Source organism: Passer domesticus, chromosome 15 (assembly GCF_036417665.1).
Source record: "Passer domesticus isolate bPasDom1 chromosome 15, bPasDom1.hap1, whole genome shotgun sequence".
Taxonomy (NCBI): Eukaryota; Metazoa; Chordata; class Aves; order Passeriformes; family Passeridae; genus Passer; species Passer domesticus.
Window position 1 is genome coordinate 4,443,400 of NC_087488.1, and position 18,492 is coordinate 4,461,891.

The 18,492-nt window shown below is 40.3% G+C and overlaps 1 protein-coding gene across 28 annotated transcripts in view; it reads left to right on the forward strand.

Moving 5' to 3' along the window:
• Positions 1-18,492, forward strand: part of RBFOX1 (RNA binding fox-1 homolog 1) — a 1,139,646-nt gene that overhangs the window by 588,927 nt on the left and 532,227 nt on the right. For 2 of the 28 annotated variants that reach the window (XM_064390377.1, XM_064390386.1), the window contains exon 1: positions 4,809-4,832. The exons of the other annotated variants lie outside the window; for them this stretch is intronic. In XM_064390377.1, the coding sequence (XP_064246447.1) occupies positions 4,824-4,832 (9 nt within the window). In that variant the 5' untranslated portion in view covers positions 4,809-4,823. Of the gene's footprint in view, positions 1-4,808; positions 4,833-18,492 lie in introns of those variants that run through there. 28 annotated transcript variants of the gene reach the window in all.

Here is an 18,492-nt window from a genome sequence, read left to right on the forward strand (position 1 = left end):
ACAAGCTGTGGGTGTCAGTCTGGAGAAAAAAAAAAAAAACAAAAACCCCGTGTCTGAGCAGCAACATTTGTCTCCTTGATGTTTAAAAAAAGATGCTTGGGGTAGTGGCTCTCGGTTCAGTTCTCACTTTTATCCTGCACTTAAACTTCTGATTAAGGTCATGCAGGACACCTTGTCATCTTTGCACCACTTAGGCTGACTTTTATCTGATGCTGAAGAACTCGCTAAGTTGTCTTTGAAGAATAATGTTCTGGGGAAAATGGATCTAAATGGATATATTGGGTAAAATAAATTCACCTGCAGGCCTGTGAAAAAGCACTGTAAATCTTGCCATGACCCTGTTCACTAAGGAGGTTTGTTGATAGCATTATATTAAATCAGGAGCAGCAGAGGAAGCTATAGAGATATTCAGCAGTAACTGAAGAGGGAGAATTGCACGGCTTGTGGGATTACAGAATATGAAATTTTGTACTTCCAGGTCATTACTTTGAATTCAAATACACTCCTGGTAGTAATAAAAATCTGTTACCAGATGACAGCTCTCCAGTTTCAGATATGAAATGAGCTGAGGTTTTCTCTCCACCTGGTAATGGGCAGATGCCTGCTACAGAAAAAGTGTCACAATTGACACTATCAGCTACTTCTATTGACATCTCAGGGGTGGGCAGCAGATAAATATCTCATAGCACAGTCACCTCTTTGACCTTAGATTAGATTCTTCTCTGGTGTTCAGCAGGGAGCTGTGTGCAGGGAGAAGTTTAAGGGATAATATATCTTCCTCCTTTATATAGCATTGTTGAACAATGAATAGGAGGTAAAAATTGAGGGCAATTTCCAAATTATTGCTCATAAATTAAAGACTATGTGTTATTCCTTATTTCATGTAGCACCAAACAGGGTTTCAACAAGGGAGGCATCTGAAAGGAGGTGTAATTAATAAGTATTTTGGCATAGGCTAGCATTACTCTTTCTCCCTTATTCTCTGGGGCTTACCATTGTTGACACCACTGAATAAGAAAGCTAATTTATTCTGGATGTGTAGGTGTTACAGAATATAGCTGCTTTTGAAGAGAAGATGTAGTGTATTTAACATGTCTGATTTAAAGACAGTCGTCCTTTGGTGCTTGCAGAAGTAAATTCTGTGACAAGTCCCTGTGACTGCTGTGTGACTCATGTGAAGTGGGAAGTCCTACAGGAGCTCCCAAAAGTGGCTTTTCTCTCCTGAAACCAAATCATCTCTCTTATGCCTCCTCTGGGGTTTGTTTTGCTCTCAGTGTGAGAGAGTTTCAAGTGAAACTCTCGTTACCACAGGAATAAATGCAAAAATCAGTCACCTGATGATTCCTGAGGTAGAGGCTACTGTGAAAATCCTCATCTGTCTCCAGATAACTGATTGCTGATAACTCAGCTGCCGTGGGAAAGGAAGATGTGGATTTACAGAAGATCCCATGCACGTGGGGATGTGTGAGCAGAGGAGCAGCAGGAGCAGTTGCAGGTGGTGGCAGGAGGACTGCAGGTACAAACATCACTGTGCCAGCCCATGGGACAGCATTTGCACCTGCAGCCCTCCAGCTCTTGACTGCTTGGAGGTGCTCTCCAGCCTCTTGCCCAGGGCTCACCATGAAGCAAAGAGAGGGCAGATGTTGTTTCAAGCCCAACAAACTGCTCTTGGTGGTTGGAAATAATTCAGATACTGTTTATAAAGTGACAGATTGCACTGGGTACAAGCCCTGCCTTTTGCTGGAAGTATTGTCAGTACAGGGGATTTGAGGATGTAAAGAAGAGAAGCCTATAGAAAGCCCCCTGCAATTATCTAGGAGTTCAAGAGATACAATATTCTTTTCCTTTGCTCATGATCTTGGTGTTCACCTTAAATTGAAGTGTATTATACTTTTTTTCTGGATCGGATCTTAAATATGCTTGAGAGAAGTAACTCTATTTCTCCCACTCTCACCTGTTATATGCAGCATTTTTGATAAATGTAATAATCTGTAAACAATTATGAAAATTAATTTGTAAGCACAACAAGGGATGTTAATTGCCCTGAAGGCACTAAGGTTAGGCAAAATTTCCAGCACTATGTGGTTTTGTGTTTTCTGTTTGGAGTTTTTGGTATTATTATGAGAAGCTTTAAATAGCAATGCTGATAGATTTTTACCATAGGAACTAACAGGAGACAATAAAATCAGACTTGGCATAGAGTAGCAATCTTAATGCTGATGAACATGGCAAACATGCCCATCTCCCACTTGGGGACAGTTGACACAGATGGCAGAATGGATTTTACCATGTGCTATATGTCTTATTAATTGCTGTGCCCATTACTGTAAACTCCAGAGCCTTCTTCTTTGTTCCACTGCTGTGGACAGTTTGTCTGGTGTGTGTTTCCTGCAAACTATCAGATTTCTCTGTTTATTTTGTGGATATCATGGCTTCTCCTTCCTCTGCCTGCTCTCCTTCCCTCCCCCTGGACTCGTGCATGTGACTTGTTGTGGGAAAGAAAATCAAATCCCACCCATTTCAGGGGTTGTTTAGCATTCTAAGCAGAGAAGAGTTGGTGTGACATTCTAAAAACAGGTGAAGTGCATGTGAGATTCCTTAGCAATGTTTGTATCCATGGAATATGGGCAGTTGTACCTTTGACTCTACTCTTTCAGGTTTATAAAGATTTGGATGACCAGAGATTCTGTGTGATGTGATTCCTCAGCATCAAAGCATTAAAATCACTGTGTGGAAAAGCAGATGGACAGAACTCATTGAAATCCTCAAATTGTAAACTCTAGAGAGACTCTGCCCCTGGTACTACCTGGTGCGAGCCAGACAAAGAAAGCCTTGAAACTGAGTGAAGCACTGCATAAAGAATTCTGGGTAGTGAGGATATCAAACCAAGAAATTACATGAAGCAAAAAGCACAAGTTTGATAAATTTTTGACAATTTTTTTTTAATTCGATGGCAACAAATACTGGGTTAATTGCTGTTTTATTCTGGTCTGGCAGCATTCTAGTGGGTAGCAGTAGGCACCCACTGGAGAACAATGTGAATTAAATGTTTTCTCACTCTTGGGCTTGTCCTAAAGAGCTGGTGCCCTGTTCTGGGGAAGTTGATTGAGTTGTTATTGCCACTCAACAGCATTGTCCCTTACACAGTTGAGCATCTCAAATGCTGAGCCAGTGTCAGGTTTGCTGTGGTAGCCAAAGTGAATTGTAATCAAATCCTCTCTCTGGTGGGACTTAGCTGAACACTGGTTATGGTTGGAGGCTTGAAATTTAAGTGGGCTGCCTCTGGGGGCTTGCAGGGAGTCAGAGAAGTCCTGGAACTGTGACAATTAAATTAGGACATGAAATCTTTTACAAAACCATAAAACCTTTGTGAGCCACGTGCATGGTACAGAACCCCCTGGGAGCCAGGCAGGCTGCTCTGGCCCCCAGCAGCAGCTCAGAGGGAGGATGTGCAGCACATTTCACCTTCCAACTCACACATTTCACCTTCCACCTCACACATTTCACCTGTGCCACTGCCTGCTCTTGCAGATGGCTTTCACTGGTGCATTCAGCGTTGGCAAAAGTCATGTTTTTAACAATTCCAGGCATATCTATTAAATCTATGGTGCAGCTGCAATTGCAGCATGGAAAATAACCTTCTTACAAGGCAATTACTGTAAAATGTTGTTCTTCCTTGCAAGCACTAATTGCTAAAAGTTTTTTGTCATTTGTATTAAATAGCTGTTCTTCAATTATTTAAGGGTTTCAACAACAACAACAACAAAAAATTAGGAAAAAAATAAACCCAAATGTTACCAAAATAGTCTTATCTCACATCTTTGTTACCAGCACTTTGCATTTCACTTTAATGCCAGCTTTCACAACATCAGACTGTGGTACAGTTATGAATTTTAAAGAATGCATAATGATTTTTGACACATTTTTCTCCCCCTTTTCTTTTCCATTAGAGGATGGCACAGGTTTAACTCTAAAAACATTTTATTTACAAGATTTGGATGAGCTAATCAATAGCCCATTCTTTTTTTTGCATGTTTTTTATATTCATAGAATCACTAAGGTTGGAAAATACTTCCAAGATGACACAGTCCAACCTGTGCTCAATGCCCACCTTTTGTTTCACAGACATAACATTACTTTGCAGTGTGTTGGTTTGTTCCTATTCATGTACAAGGTTCTTTTGTGTTGTTTTGTTTTGTTTTTTAAAGAATCCTTGAGGCTTAGGTAGTTGTAAACCAGAGTTAGAAGTATTCTTTTACTCATTTAAGAAATTGATAGAAGGTATGTGGTGGTTAGCTAAATCTTGACTTGGCTTATTCCATTTTATACAGGCTTTGATTGCAACAGCAATAAAAGCACTGTCTACACATTTTGTTCTTTAATCCCAGGAAAATTGTATGTGTTGTCCCAGGTTGTAAGGTTTAAATTCTGTTTCCCAGGACTTAAAGTAATGTGATGAATATTAAGGCAATAAATTACAGGCAACCAGGATATACATAAATTGGGGTGGGAGTTAATTCAGAAAACTGGTTGAGTTTTGCAAAAACATGTTTTTGCTAGATACTCCAGGAGTGTCTGCTATGGAAACTGGTCTAGCTGTGGTTAAATCGGGGTTTGAAGTTGGTCCCACTGAGATTACAAGTAAAAAAAAAAATCAATATCTGTTTTGTTACTGCTTGTTATTTTCATTTTGAGTAATTCCAGAGAAAATATTAATTTCTTAACAAATGTTATTCCAGAGGTGCAGAGAGACTAAATTGTTTCTTCAGCCACCGAGAACATCTTTGAATTCCTGGCCTTAACAGGTGCTTCAGAAGATTCCCATGCCTCAAGTATGTTCTTCAATATATTTTGATTGGAAATCTACCACTGCTCTCTGTAGGGAGGGATCTGCTGCACGTGCTGACGTGAGCTGGGGCTGTTTCCTATGCAAGTGAACTACAGTAGAATTATATTTCTAATAGAGGATATTATCATAGCAGAAGTCTAACTGAAATATGTGAGATATTTATAAAATGTCTTCAATCCACCTGTGTTTGTTTAAGGATAATTTGATGAAACAAGGTAAACACTCCCATTCCTCATTTTTATCTCTCTTCTTTTGATAATTTATTGATCTGCAAATCTTTTAAAGATGCATATTTACATTTCTTTCAGTTTTAAATGAAAAGAGTAGTATTAAAGATGTTCAGGTTGTGAGTATCAGGGTTAGAAACATGAAATGGTTTCATTTTAACACCTTCACACGTGGCCTTTCTGTGCACATTCTGGCAAGAGAAAATCAAACCCAATATGTAAAAGACAAAACCCAATTTAACTCCAGTTCCGGGCTGCTTATTGTGATGTATCACGTGGCTTTTAAGGCTGTACCAGCAAGTGTGGGAAAGGCATCAGTTCTAGAAATTTCAGAAGTAATCCCATCTTGATAAGGAGTTTCTTTTCCCTGGAAATGGAACCATTATTTCAGTGATTCCTTTTATCTATAGTGCTGTGAGGGCTGTAGAATTTCTCATTTGCCTCTCAAAGACTTATTTTGCTTGACCCTCAGTGCAGAACATTAATATTTTCTGAAATATATAGATAGAATTCTGTCCAAGCCCTTCATTGTCCTGATTTGAGAGCTGGCAGATTTGCTAGGCCAGGGAACTTCTCTCACCTGACAGTGGCAGGAGTGACAAGTGTCAGGAGATCAGTAATGGCTACACAGTGGGGTTTGGTTGGAGGACATTTAATTTGCAGTATTATTGCTTATTAAGTGCAATAATACTGCAAATGGGTCATCAATTCTTGGAAAATCACTACCAGTGGGACTGATAGGACAAATCAGAATACCTGAACAGAGCTTCTCCTAAAGTCCAACACACTTGCAAGGGTTAAATTCACCATTGTGGCAGTGGGTCAGTCAGTGGAAGGACGTGGCTGATGATATAATGCACAGAGGAAAGGCAAGGCAATGAAACAGCCATCTCCATCAGAGCAAATTTACTATTTGCCCATGGAGAGAGATGATTTGTTTGATTAATAATAACTCAGGGACACAGCTCAGGTGCTGCATATACAGACCTCACAGTGAAGTAATAAAAAAAAGGCATTTTAGAAGAGAGCTGTTTTGGATACAGGGAAGTGACAATCATTGCCTGCTTACCAATACTGAATAAATACTTGAAAACCTCTGAGCCACGAGTGACTATGATTTACATGCTCCACGTGTCCTAATAATCTTCTGATTGCTGGTGCTTTTACTGCTTGTCAGAATGTAAATGTTGCTCTTTAAAAGATGGCAGTTTGCAATCCTAAATCAGTTGTGAGTTAGGGTGTTGCTTTGGGTTTGGTTTATTATTTTGTTTGTTTTTGTTTTCTAAGATATCATTTATATGACGACAGAAGGAGTACAGAGCAAGCAGCAAACTAACAGATTTGACTTAAATTGAACATACAGAAATCAAACACAGATTAGGGGCCCTATTTAGGTTAATCAAGAGTATTTATAATTGTGCATGTGACGTGGGCTTGCTCTTTCACTGTATTCCTAAATATAGGGGATAGCCACAAGAATTACATGGATATTTGAGCTCAGTATGCCCATTGCCAAGTGGGATCACAGTGCATTTGTTCATCTCTTTCAGCACTTTCCAAACCAGTCCACAGGAATATTACAGAGTGAAAGAGATTATTCAGGTAGGTTTTGCCTTTCTTTCAAGGCAAGAGGAGGTGGAAGGTGCTGCTCATATTTTGAGATTAGCTGCTAACATGCCTAGAAGAGAATAAACAAATTCCCTTGGTCAGCAGGGGCCATGCTGAACATTAAATACTCTGTATGATTTCTAATTCATACCCCAATAGTTTCTTGAACATTCAAACCTGTAGAGTAATTCCTAAAGGATCCTTGGGTGTTTCATGGCAGAGAGCTGTGCCAGCCCTGACAGAAAGGTTTTTCTTTCTCTTTTGTACTTGTGATGCCAGTTTTCCAGCTGCATTTTCTATAGGGGAAAATGCTGTTATAGCTCCAAAACATTTTTTAAAAGAAGTTTAGGGGGTTCTAGAATAATTCCTATCATACAGCAGTGCTGGTTGAGGAAAAGCTCCTCCTGGGAAGATGCTTTGTTGAAATTGGGGTGCTGTGTTCTCATTATTAACCCAAGAAGCATCAGTGCAAATAAAATTAAGCCTTCACAAGATTAAAAAGTATTTATAGTGTGCAGGGCAGAAAAAAAAAGTAAAAAAGGGAAATAAATAAACCTTCCTAATTTGCTCATTCTGAGGCTGGAATGTTATTAAATCACCGAGCCAATTTAACTGCAGTTGGGATAAAGAACTTCAAGAGTTCCTTGAACTTTCCCTCACTGTTTGGAACCAATAGGTTTGAGAATAATGGCCCAAACGTGTTTCCAGTACAAGGGCTCAAACTGTTTCTTCCTTTGGTGATTGAGTAAAACAAACAAACAAAAAATGCTTCATAACTGAAGTTTTTCAGTTTCAAAACTGGGGTTCTGAGACAACAGTGGAATTTGTGGCCCTCAGTGGCCTAAAGGAGTGTTCTCTACCCTTTTGTTTTTAAAAAGCATAATCTGGTTTTGAAAATCAGATGAGAAATACATTGACTGCATTTAAGTATTCTCCTAAATTCATTTCTGGACTTAGCAATTAGAATTTAATGTGACAAGAATGTATTTACATGCATGCTTTCACACACAGAATGAAAACATCTCCATAAATTAAGAGTCCTGGTAAATCCCATGGTAACCTGACAGAATGAGGGGGAAAAGACATTTTTAAAACAGTTATCTAAAAACTGAGATTTTCAAACTGCTTTTTTTATGTAGGATACATTTTAATATTTACAGAAGCTGATTTTTTTGGTTTTGAGTGTTGAAGAAATGATTGAAAAAAAATTATTTACAGTGTTGTTCTCATAAGCCCAGTTTTTATGAGCTTGATCTCATCCTGTGATAAATACCAAGCACAAATCCTGCAGCTGCAGTTCCTTATTACCCCTCCTAATTGTGCATGGTTTGTGATATGTAAGATTGGATTTATTGTAGCCTGTATTCACAAGGCTTCCACACCAGCTTTCCCACCCCTATCCTGAGGTGTCTTTTTTCTGTGTATGATGTGCTTGGCTGTCAGGTTTGTGAAAAGCATTGTAGAACCAAGGAGAAAAAACACGTGTATTGAGGTGGTGCTGTTGTGAAAGCTGAGAAGGGGCTCATCTTGGAGGCCTGGCACGTGGTAGGTACTGGGTAGGTCAGGCAAGAAAACAACCTTTTTCTCATGCTTTGACAGGTCTTTCTTGGGTTTCTGTTTGTGTTTTGGGCACGTGTTGGCTGTGTGTTAAAGGCAGTGTGGGCTGCTGCTGGTGCCATCACGTCTCACGGGTGCAGCTGGAGGCAGGTGCTGGGGCTTTGTCAGCTGCTCTGGGTGTCCCTGCCAGGCTCAGCCAGGCTGGGGACACCTTGGGGACACCTCGTGTCCCAGCAGGGATGGAATGCTGCCCAGCTGTGAGGAAAGAGCAGGAGGGGCTGCACTGCTGGGGCAGAGTCCCTGCAGCTCCTCTGCAAGCCCTGCTGGGCTCCAGCCTGGAGCTGCGCCCTGCAGGACCTGTGGCAGCTCCTGGGAAGGGCTCAGGCTCACCCAGAGCAGCTCCACTGCCTGTGTGGAGATACATGAGCTCCCCGAAGCTACTCTGACCCCTCAATCTGCATGGGAGGGATGAGCTGGGGTTCTATCCCATGGTTTCACCACTATTCATCCCAACCAAGTGCATGTCAAGGAATGGAGAAGGAAAGTCACTGTGTAATTCATGAGGTGTAAGTTTTAATTATTGCAGTGACCTTTCTGGCTGTCCTTGTCTTTCTGCTTATCCATTGAACTGTGCATTAGGCTCCCTGACTGGAAAGTAAATGATTCTCAGCCTTGTGGGAGAGCAGGGATCCTGGAGAAGGTTCCAGCAGTGCTGCTCCTCTGGGCAGCGCTGAGGGTGCTCCTCAGTCAGAACAGAACTTGGGGTGGGATGAACATTACCCCACAGGAGGGCCCTCTGGGGTTTTAGTGTCCTCAGAGGGGCTTTGTGAGTTTATCCTTTCAGCTCCCAAAAAAATTCTTCCTGTTGCCTTGAATGAGTGTGGAATCTTGGTGGCATCGTTGTATTGGTCATTTAAATTGCCTCTTTACCCCACTCTGCTCATCCAGCTACAAACCTGTCCATGCAGGAGGTGGATTCTCCTGTGTTCCTGCACAGGAGCAAGAGCTTTGGCAGGTATTTTATCATTTAGTGTGTGAGCTGACACAGGCAGGACTCGGGAGCAGCCACAGAACCGTGGGTGAATCACAGAGGCTGAATTTGTTTTCAGTCTGTTGCAGACTGGAGGATTCCCAAGGCAGCACCTGGGCAGACACAGCCTGGTGGGAAGGCAGGTCCCACAGAGCAGGTTCTTGCTGGAGGATCACTGAGCCTGCTGGTGTCACCTGTGTCCCAGGGACACACACTGGGGTACTTTACCCTGGGCTTTGATCTTTCCCACAGCAGGGCAGGAATCCCAAAGGTGTTGGAATGCTCTATCCAGACCTGTGTTATCTAAACACAGATGTTCTACTTGTCAAGTACTCAAGACTAAGCAACAATTAGGATGATAGATGTGTTCTTCTACACCCCAGCTGCAAGTCACTTGGATATGCTTAAAATCCTCCTCACCTTTCCTCCATCTATTTTCCTGCACCTATTAAAAGTGATTATGCAAAACACCCTTTTTCCTGCTCCTTTAGCAAATTCCTGTCTTGCATTTTCACCTCCAGTTTATCAAAAATATGCCATGTGCAAAATGTCCCTTTATTAGATGTGTGAGGAGAAGAGCTGCCAGTGATTAGATTGGCTGTTCATCCTCTCTGCTGGTCCAGCACAACCAACATTTGTTTCCTGAACGTTGGCCAAAAATTATCTTCTCTCCAGCTGGATGGGGATGTTTCATCATCTTTAAAAACTGAGGTGACCATTATGTTGTTATTGTTAGGCAATTATTTCCTGTTCTCACACAAATTTACCCTCTGACCAGTTCTGGCCATGATGTATCTGGCAGAGAAGCCAGTGCAGACTAATCAAGCCTTGTGAGAGCTGCTGTTAACGTAATGCAATTTGTCACCTCCTACCCCTGCTGCCTTTGCCACTGCTCCTGCTCAGGAAATGTATTTATCATCTTTATCAAGGCTTCCTACCCCTAACTGATTACCCTGCCTGCAAAAGGAAAACACTCTGGGGTTCCAGGGGCTGTCCCAGGGTGGAGGAGGAGCAAGAGCTGCTTTTGTGCTCCCCTTGCACAGTGCTTGAGCTCACAGGGAGTTGGTCTGGATCTCTGTGCACCTGCTGCTGCCTGAGGCACAAAGGTGCAGGCAGAACTGAGTCTGTTTGGAGGATCAGGCTGGTACTTTATTAACCAGCTAAATGCACACAAAAGATGGAGCCAGACTCCCTGGAAGTGCAGTGGAAGGATAATGGACCCAGGCTGCAGCACAGGAAATTCTTTCCAGACATTAGGAAAACATTGTTGACACAGAGGTTACACAAACCCCAGAGCAAAGGTCTAAAGAGGCTGTGGAATCACTGGTTTTGGAAGTACTTGTTGTGAATTTTTCAAAAAAGACATTTTGCTTCTGCTCAGGATTATATTATGATTGATTTTCCCTGTAAACATTTGTATAGATATTGAAGTACCTGTAAATAAGCATTTTATCTCAGCAGTAGGTTAGTCATAAATTATTTTAGAAACGAAATAGGTGTGGGAAACAGAGGCCATTTGTTTCTGTCTTTTTTTGAAGCACCTGGAATGAGCACAGGGAGAGGTGAGACTGAACTGGATGGGCACTGGTCTGAGCCAACACTTCAAATCCCAGAGCTCTGTTCAGACACCTGACTTGCTGAATGTGAAACTCTCCAATGTTTACTGATTCATTTCAGTGCCCTGCATCAGAATTCTATTTCTCACACAAGTTTCCAAGTTTTACTTTTATCTTGAAGTAGATTAGAAAGCTTTTCCCCTCCTCCCATCCCTGTCCTCCTCCCAGCTTTGCTCCCTTGTGTTACAAACGGTGTGACCAATGCATGAGACTGTGTAGGGAAATCACCCTTAGAGAATTCAGTTTTGTCTGCCCTCTTATATGATGTGTAAAATTTATTTTGAACCCTAAAAACCTGATATTAATCTCACATAGAATTATGAGTTTTAAAATGCCTATTTGTTCTGGTAACTTAGAGGGAAAGAAAAGAAAGCAGCTGGATTTTCTTTTTTAACATTTCAGAGACTTTTGCTTTCAGATTTTTTTTTCCATACTCTCCTGCTTTCCTCCTTTTTCATTTTGTAACACTGTTATGCAGATAAAGATTTATAACATGTAAGCTTAATAGCACTAAACACTTGTTTAATTGGTAGAGATTTGGGAGGAGGCCCAGACTAATTAACACCAATTTCTACTTTATTGTCAGCTTAATGGATCTTAGGACCAGATCTTTTTGGAACTAAAGTTATACTGAAGGCATGTTGAAAATAGAAAATAAAATCATGTATGGCCACCTTGACAAACCATCTGTTCCTGGAATAATGCTTGGTTTTTATAAATAACAGGACATATATGCAGTATAAACATTGAGTTTCCCTTTTGAAGCATTGTTTGTAATGACATAAACCCTCCAGGAATTCTCCCCAAGTATATCTATACACCTCTAATTTCACTATTTCTCTTCCTTAAGAATTGAATATTTAGTGAATAATGAGCAATTTTACTACAAGAAGTCCTGAGAGTGATCTTTATTAAAGCTCATAACTGGCTGTTTATACAAACACAGAGTCTAGAAAAAAATATGATAGAACTCTATATAAATACTTACTAAAATACCTTTAAAGGCCCCGAATGAGGAAAGAATAATTACAGTAAAGACAGGATGAGACTAAAGTTCAAGTGTACCAAGCATGTGGTCTTCTCTGGCTATTTCAAGTTGTATGTGGTACCCCCAGAGAGGGATCCTGCTGAGGACAGCCCTGTCCTGGAGAGCAGCAGAGCAGAGGATGCCCAGCCTGGCAGAGCTGCTCCAGACACGGAAAGCCAGGTCAGATGAACCCAGTGTGGAAGAAAAATGATTCAAGCTCTCTCGGGTAATTTTCTACAAAGGCCTTTGAAAGAACAAGAACACGAAGGAAGTTTTGTGTCATCAGAATTTTCTGCCTTTTGAGCCTTTTCATTGCTTGGCTTCCATTTCATCAACTGAGCTGATATTAATGGAATCCTCACCTTCTTCCAAGTGTCTGCTTGACCTTTTGTTGGGTCAGGACCCGAGTGCCCTGGCATTAAAGCATGATGCCCTGTGATTTAATTCACCATTTCTCGACATTTCTCTCCCTTCTTCTTTGCTCTCCAGCTCAGGAGTGTCTTGGCCAGCTGTGATTTTGCATTCCCCTTGTCACTGCAGCACGTTGCTGCTCAGAAATCCAACTTGGGAGTTGCCACTGTCTGCTTTTCACTGTTGGAACAAGAAGCTCTGGTTCCAGCCCTCTGTTTGCCCTCTGGAATGTGTCAGGAGTGTCAGGGGAATGGGGGCTCTCACTGGCTGCTAATGCAAATCCTCTGTTGTTAATCTGTAAGGAAATACAAATTTGGAATTACTTGACAGGATTCCACTGAAATCCTTGGCATTGGATGCCTTGTAGCTCCCACTAGTGTTTGAAATTTTGATCTACTGGCACATGCCAGGAAAGGTTTCCTTTCAAATAACTGAAATATCCAATGAGCTTTTATGTGAGGATTTTCTTGTTTCTTAAATTAAAGCACCAAATGCAGTTGATATGCAGTTAAATCCTCGAATGCTTTTGCACAGGCTATCAAGGGAGATGGTGGAATTCCAATTTTTTCTTTTTAAATTAAAAAACCCAAAACAAAACAAAAAACAATAAAAATGGATGATTGCTCTATATGTTTGATGGTGCTTCAGAGATGCTGCATTGTCCAGAGCACTTCCAGGCACAACTGAGAGCTGCTGATTTTGTCTTCAAAATGAATGCTTTATTCCTGTTCGTGGAAATTTAAGTGGTGGTTTCCTAGGGAAGAAAACATAATTTTTCACCCAAGCTGCTGCAAGGTATAAATGCATTTAGCATGTCTTCATCTCAAATTCTGTGGTGTGACTCACATGGAAATGATTGGAGCAGAATTAATTTTGGTTGTTGGCCAGCTTTTAATTTTTCACTGCCCAAGTGTTTTTCACATGTTTATTTACCTGAAGATGAGAGAGCACCAGCCAATTAGCATATGGTTCTAGGAAACACAACGGATATTCCAGTTAGTAAAAAAATAATTTAAATGTGTTATTTGTCATCAAGGTGCATGATATGTGACTGGCCTTTTAATGGCTTTTAGAAATGTGCTTCACATAATTTGAGGCAAGCTTTCTTATCAGTATGTCGTGCAATTAATTTAATCTTGTTTCTGTTATTTCCACAGTATTTTTCAATTCAGTGAACCTCATTACATTTGCAAGTGCATTAAATTAGAGTCTGGATAGAAGAAGAGAGATGATTATCAGTTAATTTAATTATATTTCTAGGTTTGCCCATTTAATGATATGTCTGCCATTGTTGTTGCAGCCTTTACAGCAGTAGCACTGTGCAGGAATTAGTTCTGATTCCATGTAAAGTTTGTGTTATCTGATAACTCCTGACAACTGCTGGAGCCACATGTTCAGTAATTTATGAGTCTAATCAAAAGTCATTTACTTTAAGCCTGAAGGCTACAGTATGGAACACTTTCACTGTATTCACCACACCATTTTTGACTCTGCATATGTTGGAATGTTTTTGCAGAGCTTGACACCATGAATTAAGAAATATGACTTCATGTCCTTACAGTGATTGCAGAGCAAGGAAATGTTCCACTGGCTGGGCTCTTCCAGCCAGCTGGACACTGCAGCTGGGAATGTTCTTGTTTCTAAGGAGGAGATAAAAAACAACCCCAAAATTCATAATTTTGCAGTCCTTCATATGAAATGCTCTTTACTTTTACTAATAAAATTATGTGGTGCTTTAGAGTGATGCTACAACCTGAATTTTAGTGCTCAGTTTCTAACATGTCAATGTTACTGCTTTTTGCAGTAAATGATATTTTTTACTTCTTTTGCAACTCTGAACTTTTGTTTTTTTCCCCTAAAATTTTGTGCCACATGTTTGAAATTTCAAGGTGCATGGTGTTTGGCCTGGAAATCCTAAGGATGAGGCTGCTGAGACTCTCCAAAGCAGTGCTGCATTATCAATTATCTCGATCAATTGTGTAGCTCATTAAAGGCAGATCTATTAAAGCAACAGTTTTAGTTTTTAGACATTTATAGATAACCAGTATGAATGTGAGAGGAAAAGAAATTCAGCTCTGATGTACAAAATGTTCCAAGTTCCAATATTTTAAGTTGGCTATTTCTGAGATTTTTAGTGATTTAAGATTTGGAGGTAAATCTTAAATTTCTTACCAGAAATAACCCATAAATGAGGAAGAAAAAATATTTTATCCAAATTTTGCTACACTCTGAGAACTGTTCTTCTATTCCTGTATTTTGGAAGGTGAAAAATTAGATTTACATTTATATTTACTATTTGTACGTGATGAACCATCCTGGGGCTGCAATGCAGATAATGCACATAGGTTGTGTACATGATGTTGGTTCTTTTTCTGGAAGTATCTGCCACTAGAAGAAGACTCTGATGCCACAAGTCCCATGGCCTGTTTGCTAGCCTGGCAGTCTGGAGAGTTGATGGAATGTTTTCCAATGGAATAGATGAATTAAGCTTTTCAGGATATAGATATTTTAATATTTCTGATGCACTTAAGGGGAGGGGGGAAAAAAAAGGCAAATTTAGTATATTTTTGAAAGTGAGACCTGTGTGTGGGTGCAGAGTGGGAGAATCAGACTGAAGAAACTCAGAAGGGCTGGATTTGTGAAGCTGCCATTGCAAAAAGTCCCATTCTCCCAGCTGCTCCCTTCAGGGATGGGGTGACCTGCTGCCAGGGGATTATTCCCCACCATGGCTGGGTAGAGTTGTTGTAGGGCTGGTGGAACACCAGTCTGGGTGTTCACATTAGTAAGAGATATCCTACTTCTCCTGGGGTTCTTAAACAACTCTTTTACTGGCTTCTGCCTTGCCTGATTTCCTGAATCCCTCATCCCATGACACACCTTCACTTCTGTTTACACCTCTCTATTTTTTTTTCTCACTTTTGCTTACTTTTACTGTGAAGTTTCTCTTGGCAAGGATGACTGATAGACAGGCACTAATTTATTCAGGATAGTGCAGGGATATGCCAATATGGGCTGGATCCAGTGGGTTTGCTGAAAATTAAAAATATAACCATTACTACATAGCTTGTTGTTTTGTGAGGAGGAGTTAGTCAGGGACAAACCTCCTTCTCAGTTTATCTTGCAGGTTTCCAGTTGGGCTTTGAGGACCACATGTTTGTTTTGAGTTGCAACTCACAATTCTGTAACAATGACAGTTTTTAAACCTTATTATTTTTCTAAATAAGTACAGTCTCTCTGTTCAGCTCCATTGGAAATAAATGCTTTGAATTCCTGCCAGTACCCAGGGTCTCTGGCAGAGTCCCCTGGAAACCTGCATGGGCCAAAATGTAATGTTATGCTCCTTTATACTGGCAAAATCATCCCTTGGAGACTGCAGAGCAGGGATAAATCCAGCTGCTTGTCCAAACACAGAAATAAAGCAAGGATTTATTAGCTAGTTTTGACTGCAGTTTTGTCTGATTACAAGAGCCCTCAGCTAATGCTAATGGCAGAAAAACAGACTTGCTTTGAATCTGGATTGCAGAGAATGAAAATAGATTTAATTAATAGAGCAGTGAAATTTTTGTTTAGCTATTTAATACATGGGAGAAGAAAGACTTCTTCAATGAGGATAAACCTACTTGCTTGATCATCATCCTCCGTTACAACACTTTTGTGTTCTCTGCTTAACTTTGCTAGAAAATGTTTTGGTTTGTTTATTTGTTTTGTTGTTGCTTTGTTTTGGTTTGGGTTTTTTTGCTTTGTTTCAAACTTGTTAATTGCCTATGACTTATTTAATGATGCTTGCTGTAATGTGAGTGATTTCTGCTCTCCTTGCTTTTGTCAGTTCACTTTGGTATTTTTCCCCCAGCTGGTATTTTTGGAGGGACTGGAATGGAAAGAGGACATCCCTTAGTATTCTGTGTTGGAAAAGTACTGTGTTTCCTTTTCTGGCAGGAAGAATTCTTCCAAATCCCTCCTTGGTCTGAGCTGCTGCTCTTGACATCCCATTATTTGACTCAGCTGTTTCTGTTTCACCTTCACCCAGCTAATTAAGTAACTCATTGAATGTATTATTCACTATTTGATTCTGCTATCTGTGTCGGAGAGAGATGGAATTAAAAAAAAAAAAATCAAAAAAACAACAAAACCACAACGAAAAAAACCAAACAAAAACCAACAAAAGGATCCCCTTGATGGGATTAGTGGAAGGGTTGTGGCTGGACACGGTGGATGGAAATGGGGTTGGCAAACAGGAATCACACTGCCTGAGCCAGCCCTGTGCTGCTGGGAAAGGACTGGGATTAGTGCTGATCATTCCTTAACTACCCCGAGTGACCTGGGAATTGTTTCAGGACATCTGTGGAGTTGGAGGCGTTCTTGGCCTTTATTTCCATCTCTGTTTCCCTGCCCAGCCCTGGTCCTGCAGGGCATCCCATCCCTCTGGGGCAGTCTGGTAGGGGCTTGAGCTGCTGTGGAGCTCGGCCTTGCTCATCATCTTGGCTCCACTGCCAGCACAGATTACTTTCCAGGGCTTTTGGCAATTTGTAAATCATTTATTTCCTTTTCTTGGATTAGAAATGTAAACAGGAGTGCTGTGCAAATGAGCAAAATCCAGTGTTCAGCTGCAAATTATCCATTTGCATTTCCATCCCTCTGACTTTGACTGCCTTTGTGACTAATCTTTTGTACAAAAAGAGAAGTGTTATTACAATTAAATTAATTCCCTTTTTTGCTTTAGATTATTTTTCCTTAATATTTGCATTAAGATACTGAATTAAACATGACTATAAGTAATATTCTCATTCATGTAAAACCTACATATTTTTATCATATCAGTTCAAGCAAACATTTTAAAATATTTTTTTATAAACCCAAATTAACAAAAATATTACTATCACCAGAGAAATCTAGCTTCAGAGTATGATATTAATTTTGGATGCAGGAGATTGAAGTGTGTGAATGAATTCGCAGACTGATTCATACATGAATCAGGTACAGCAAGGATTTTAATATCTTCCTTTAGAATCCCAGAAAAGTTTTCTGTTTTTAATTTGCAATTCATTGTTCGGATGGAAGTGTGTCCCTCTCCTCTTTCCAGAGCTGGGTTGTCCTTTCAGCTTTGGTCAGAAGCAGATTTTGGGCTCTGGGATGCCTTAACTGGCAGGAGTGCAGTGAGAGCTGAGAACTCCCAGGGAGGTGTTTTGAAAGTGACTCTGGTGCCAGCCGCCAAAAAGCCACTGGAAAAGTCCTCATCAAGCCTTCCACAAAACATCTGATATCTGTCTCTAGAATAGTTCTTACAATATATGCAATAGTGTGTCTGCACAAAAACATCACTGGGAAATTCTTCTTGCTGGTTTTAAGTGATCAATGTTTTTTATCCTGATGCAGCTCTGTTGTATTTAAGAAGTGGGAGCTCCATTCTGGAAGGTTTCATGGCAAAACAAAAAGCAAACTGCAGCACATGCTGGTTTTGTGTAATTAATGTTGCTCTTGCATTATGTTTTGAAGATTGAGGTAGTTCCTAAGGCAAAATCTTGAAGTTTTTTGAATGTACACGTGCTCTGAATTTTGGATAAAAAGCACTGAGTCCAATCATTGAGGATATACCTAATATTTTTCATTTTCAAATAAGAGTACATCTTGCCTTTAGCTAAATCTGCTTTTGGTCTGAGCAGTCACAGACTTTTGGGTCTTGATATTCCAAGGGAAAGGGATGACTTTAGGTGGGAGTGATGCCTTTGGAATAGCCTCTGACCTCTTTGCCTTGCTTTTGCAGATGCAGTTTTGTTAGCCCAGAAGGTATTGTTCTCTGCAAGGGAAAATAAAGCTGGGTTATCTCCAGATTAGTATTCTGGCAGGTACCTTTTTATACTCATCTTCTTGCTAACGAGAAGATACCTAAATATTTTATTAAGCTACTAAAGGACTGAGAACATTTTATGAGACATGAACTTTAATGAGACATGAAGTAGAAAAAATTAGACTTAGTCTTTCAATAATTTGGAGCAGTGAAAAATGTTAACTGTCTTATCATACTAACAAGGGCTCAGAATACACACAATTGTATCGGGAAACTGAATTTGCATTCAGTTATTTTCTTGGTTTAAACCTGTTTTGAATCTCCACTTTTTACATGCTTTTCTAGAAAAAGGCTCCAGCAAGGTTTCTTGCTGTTTTATTCC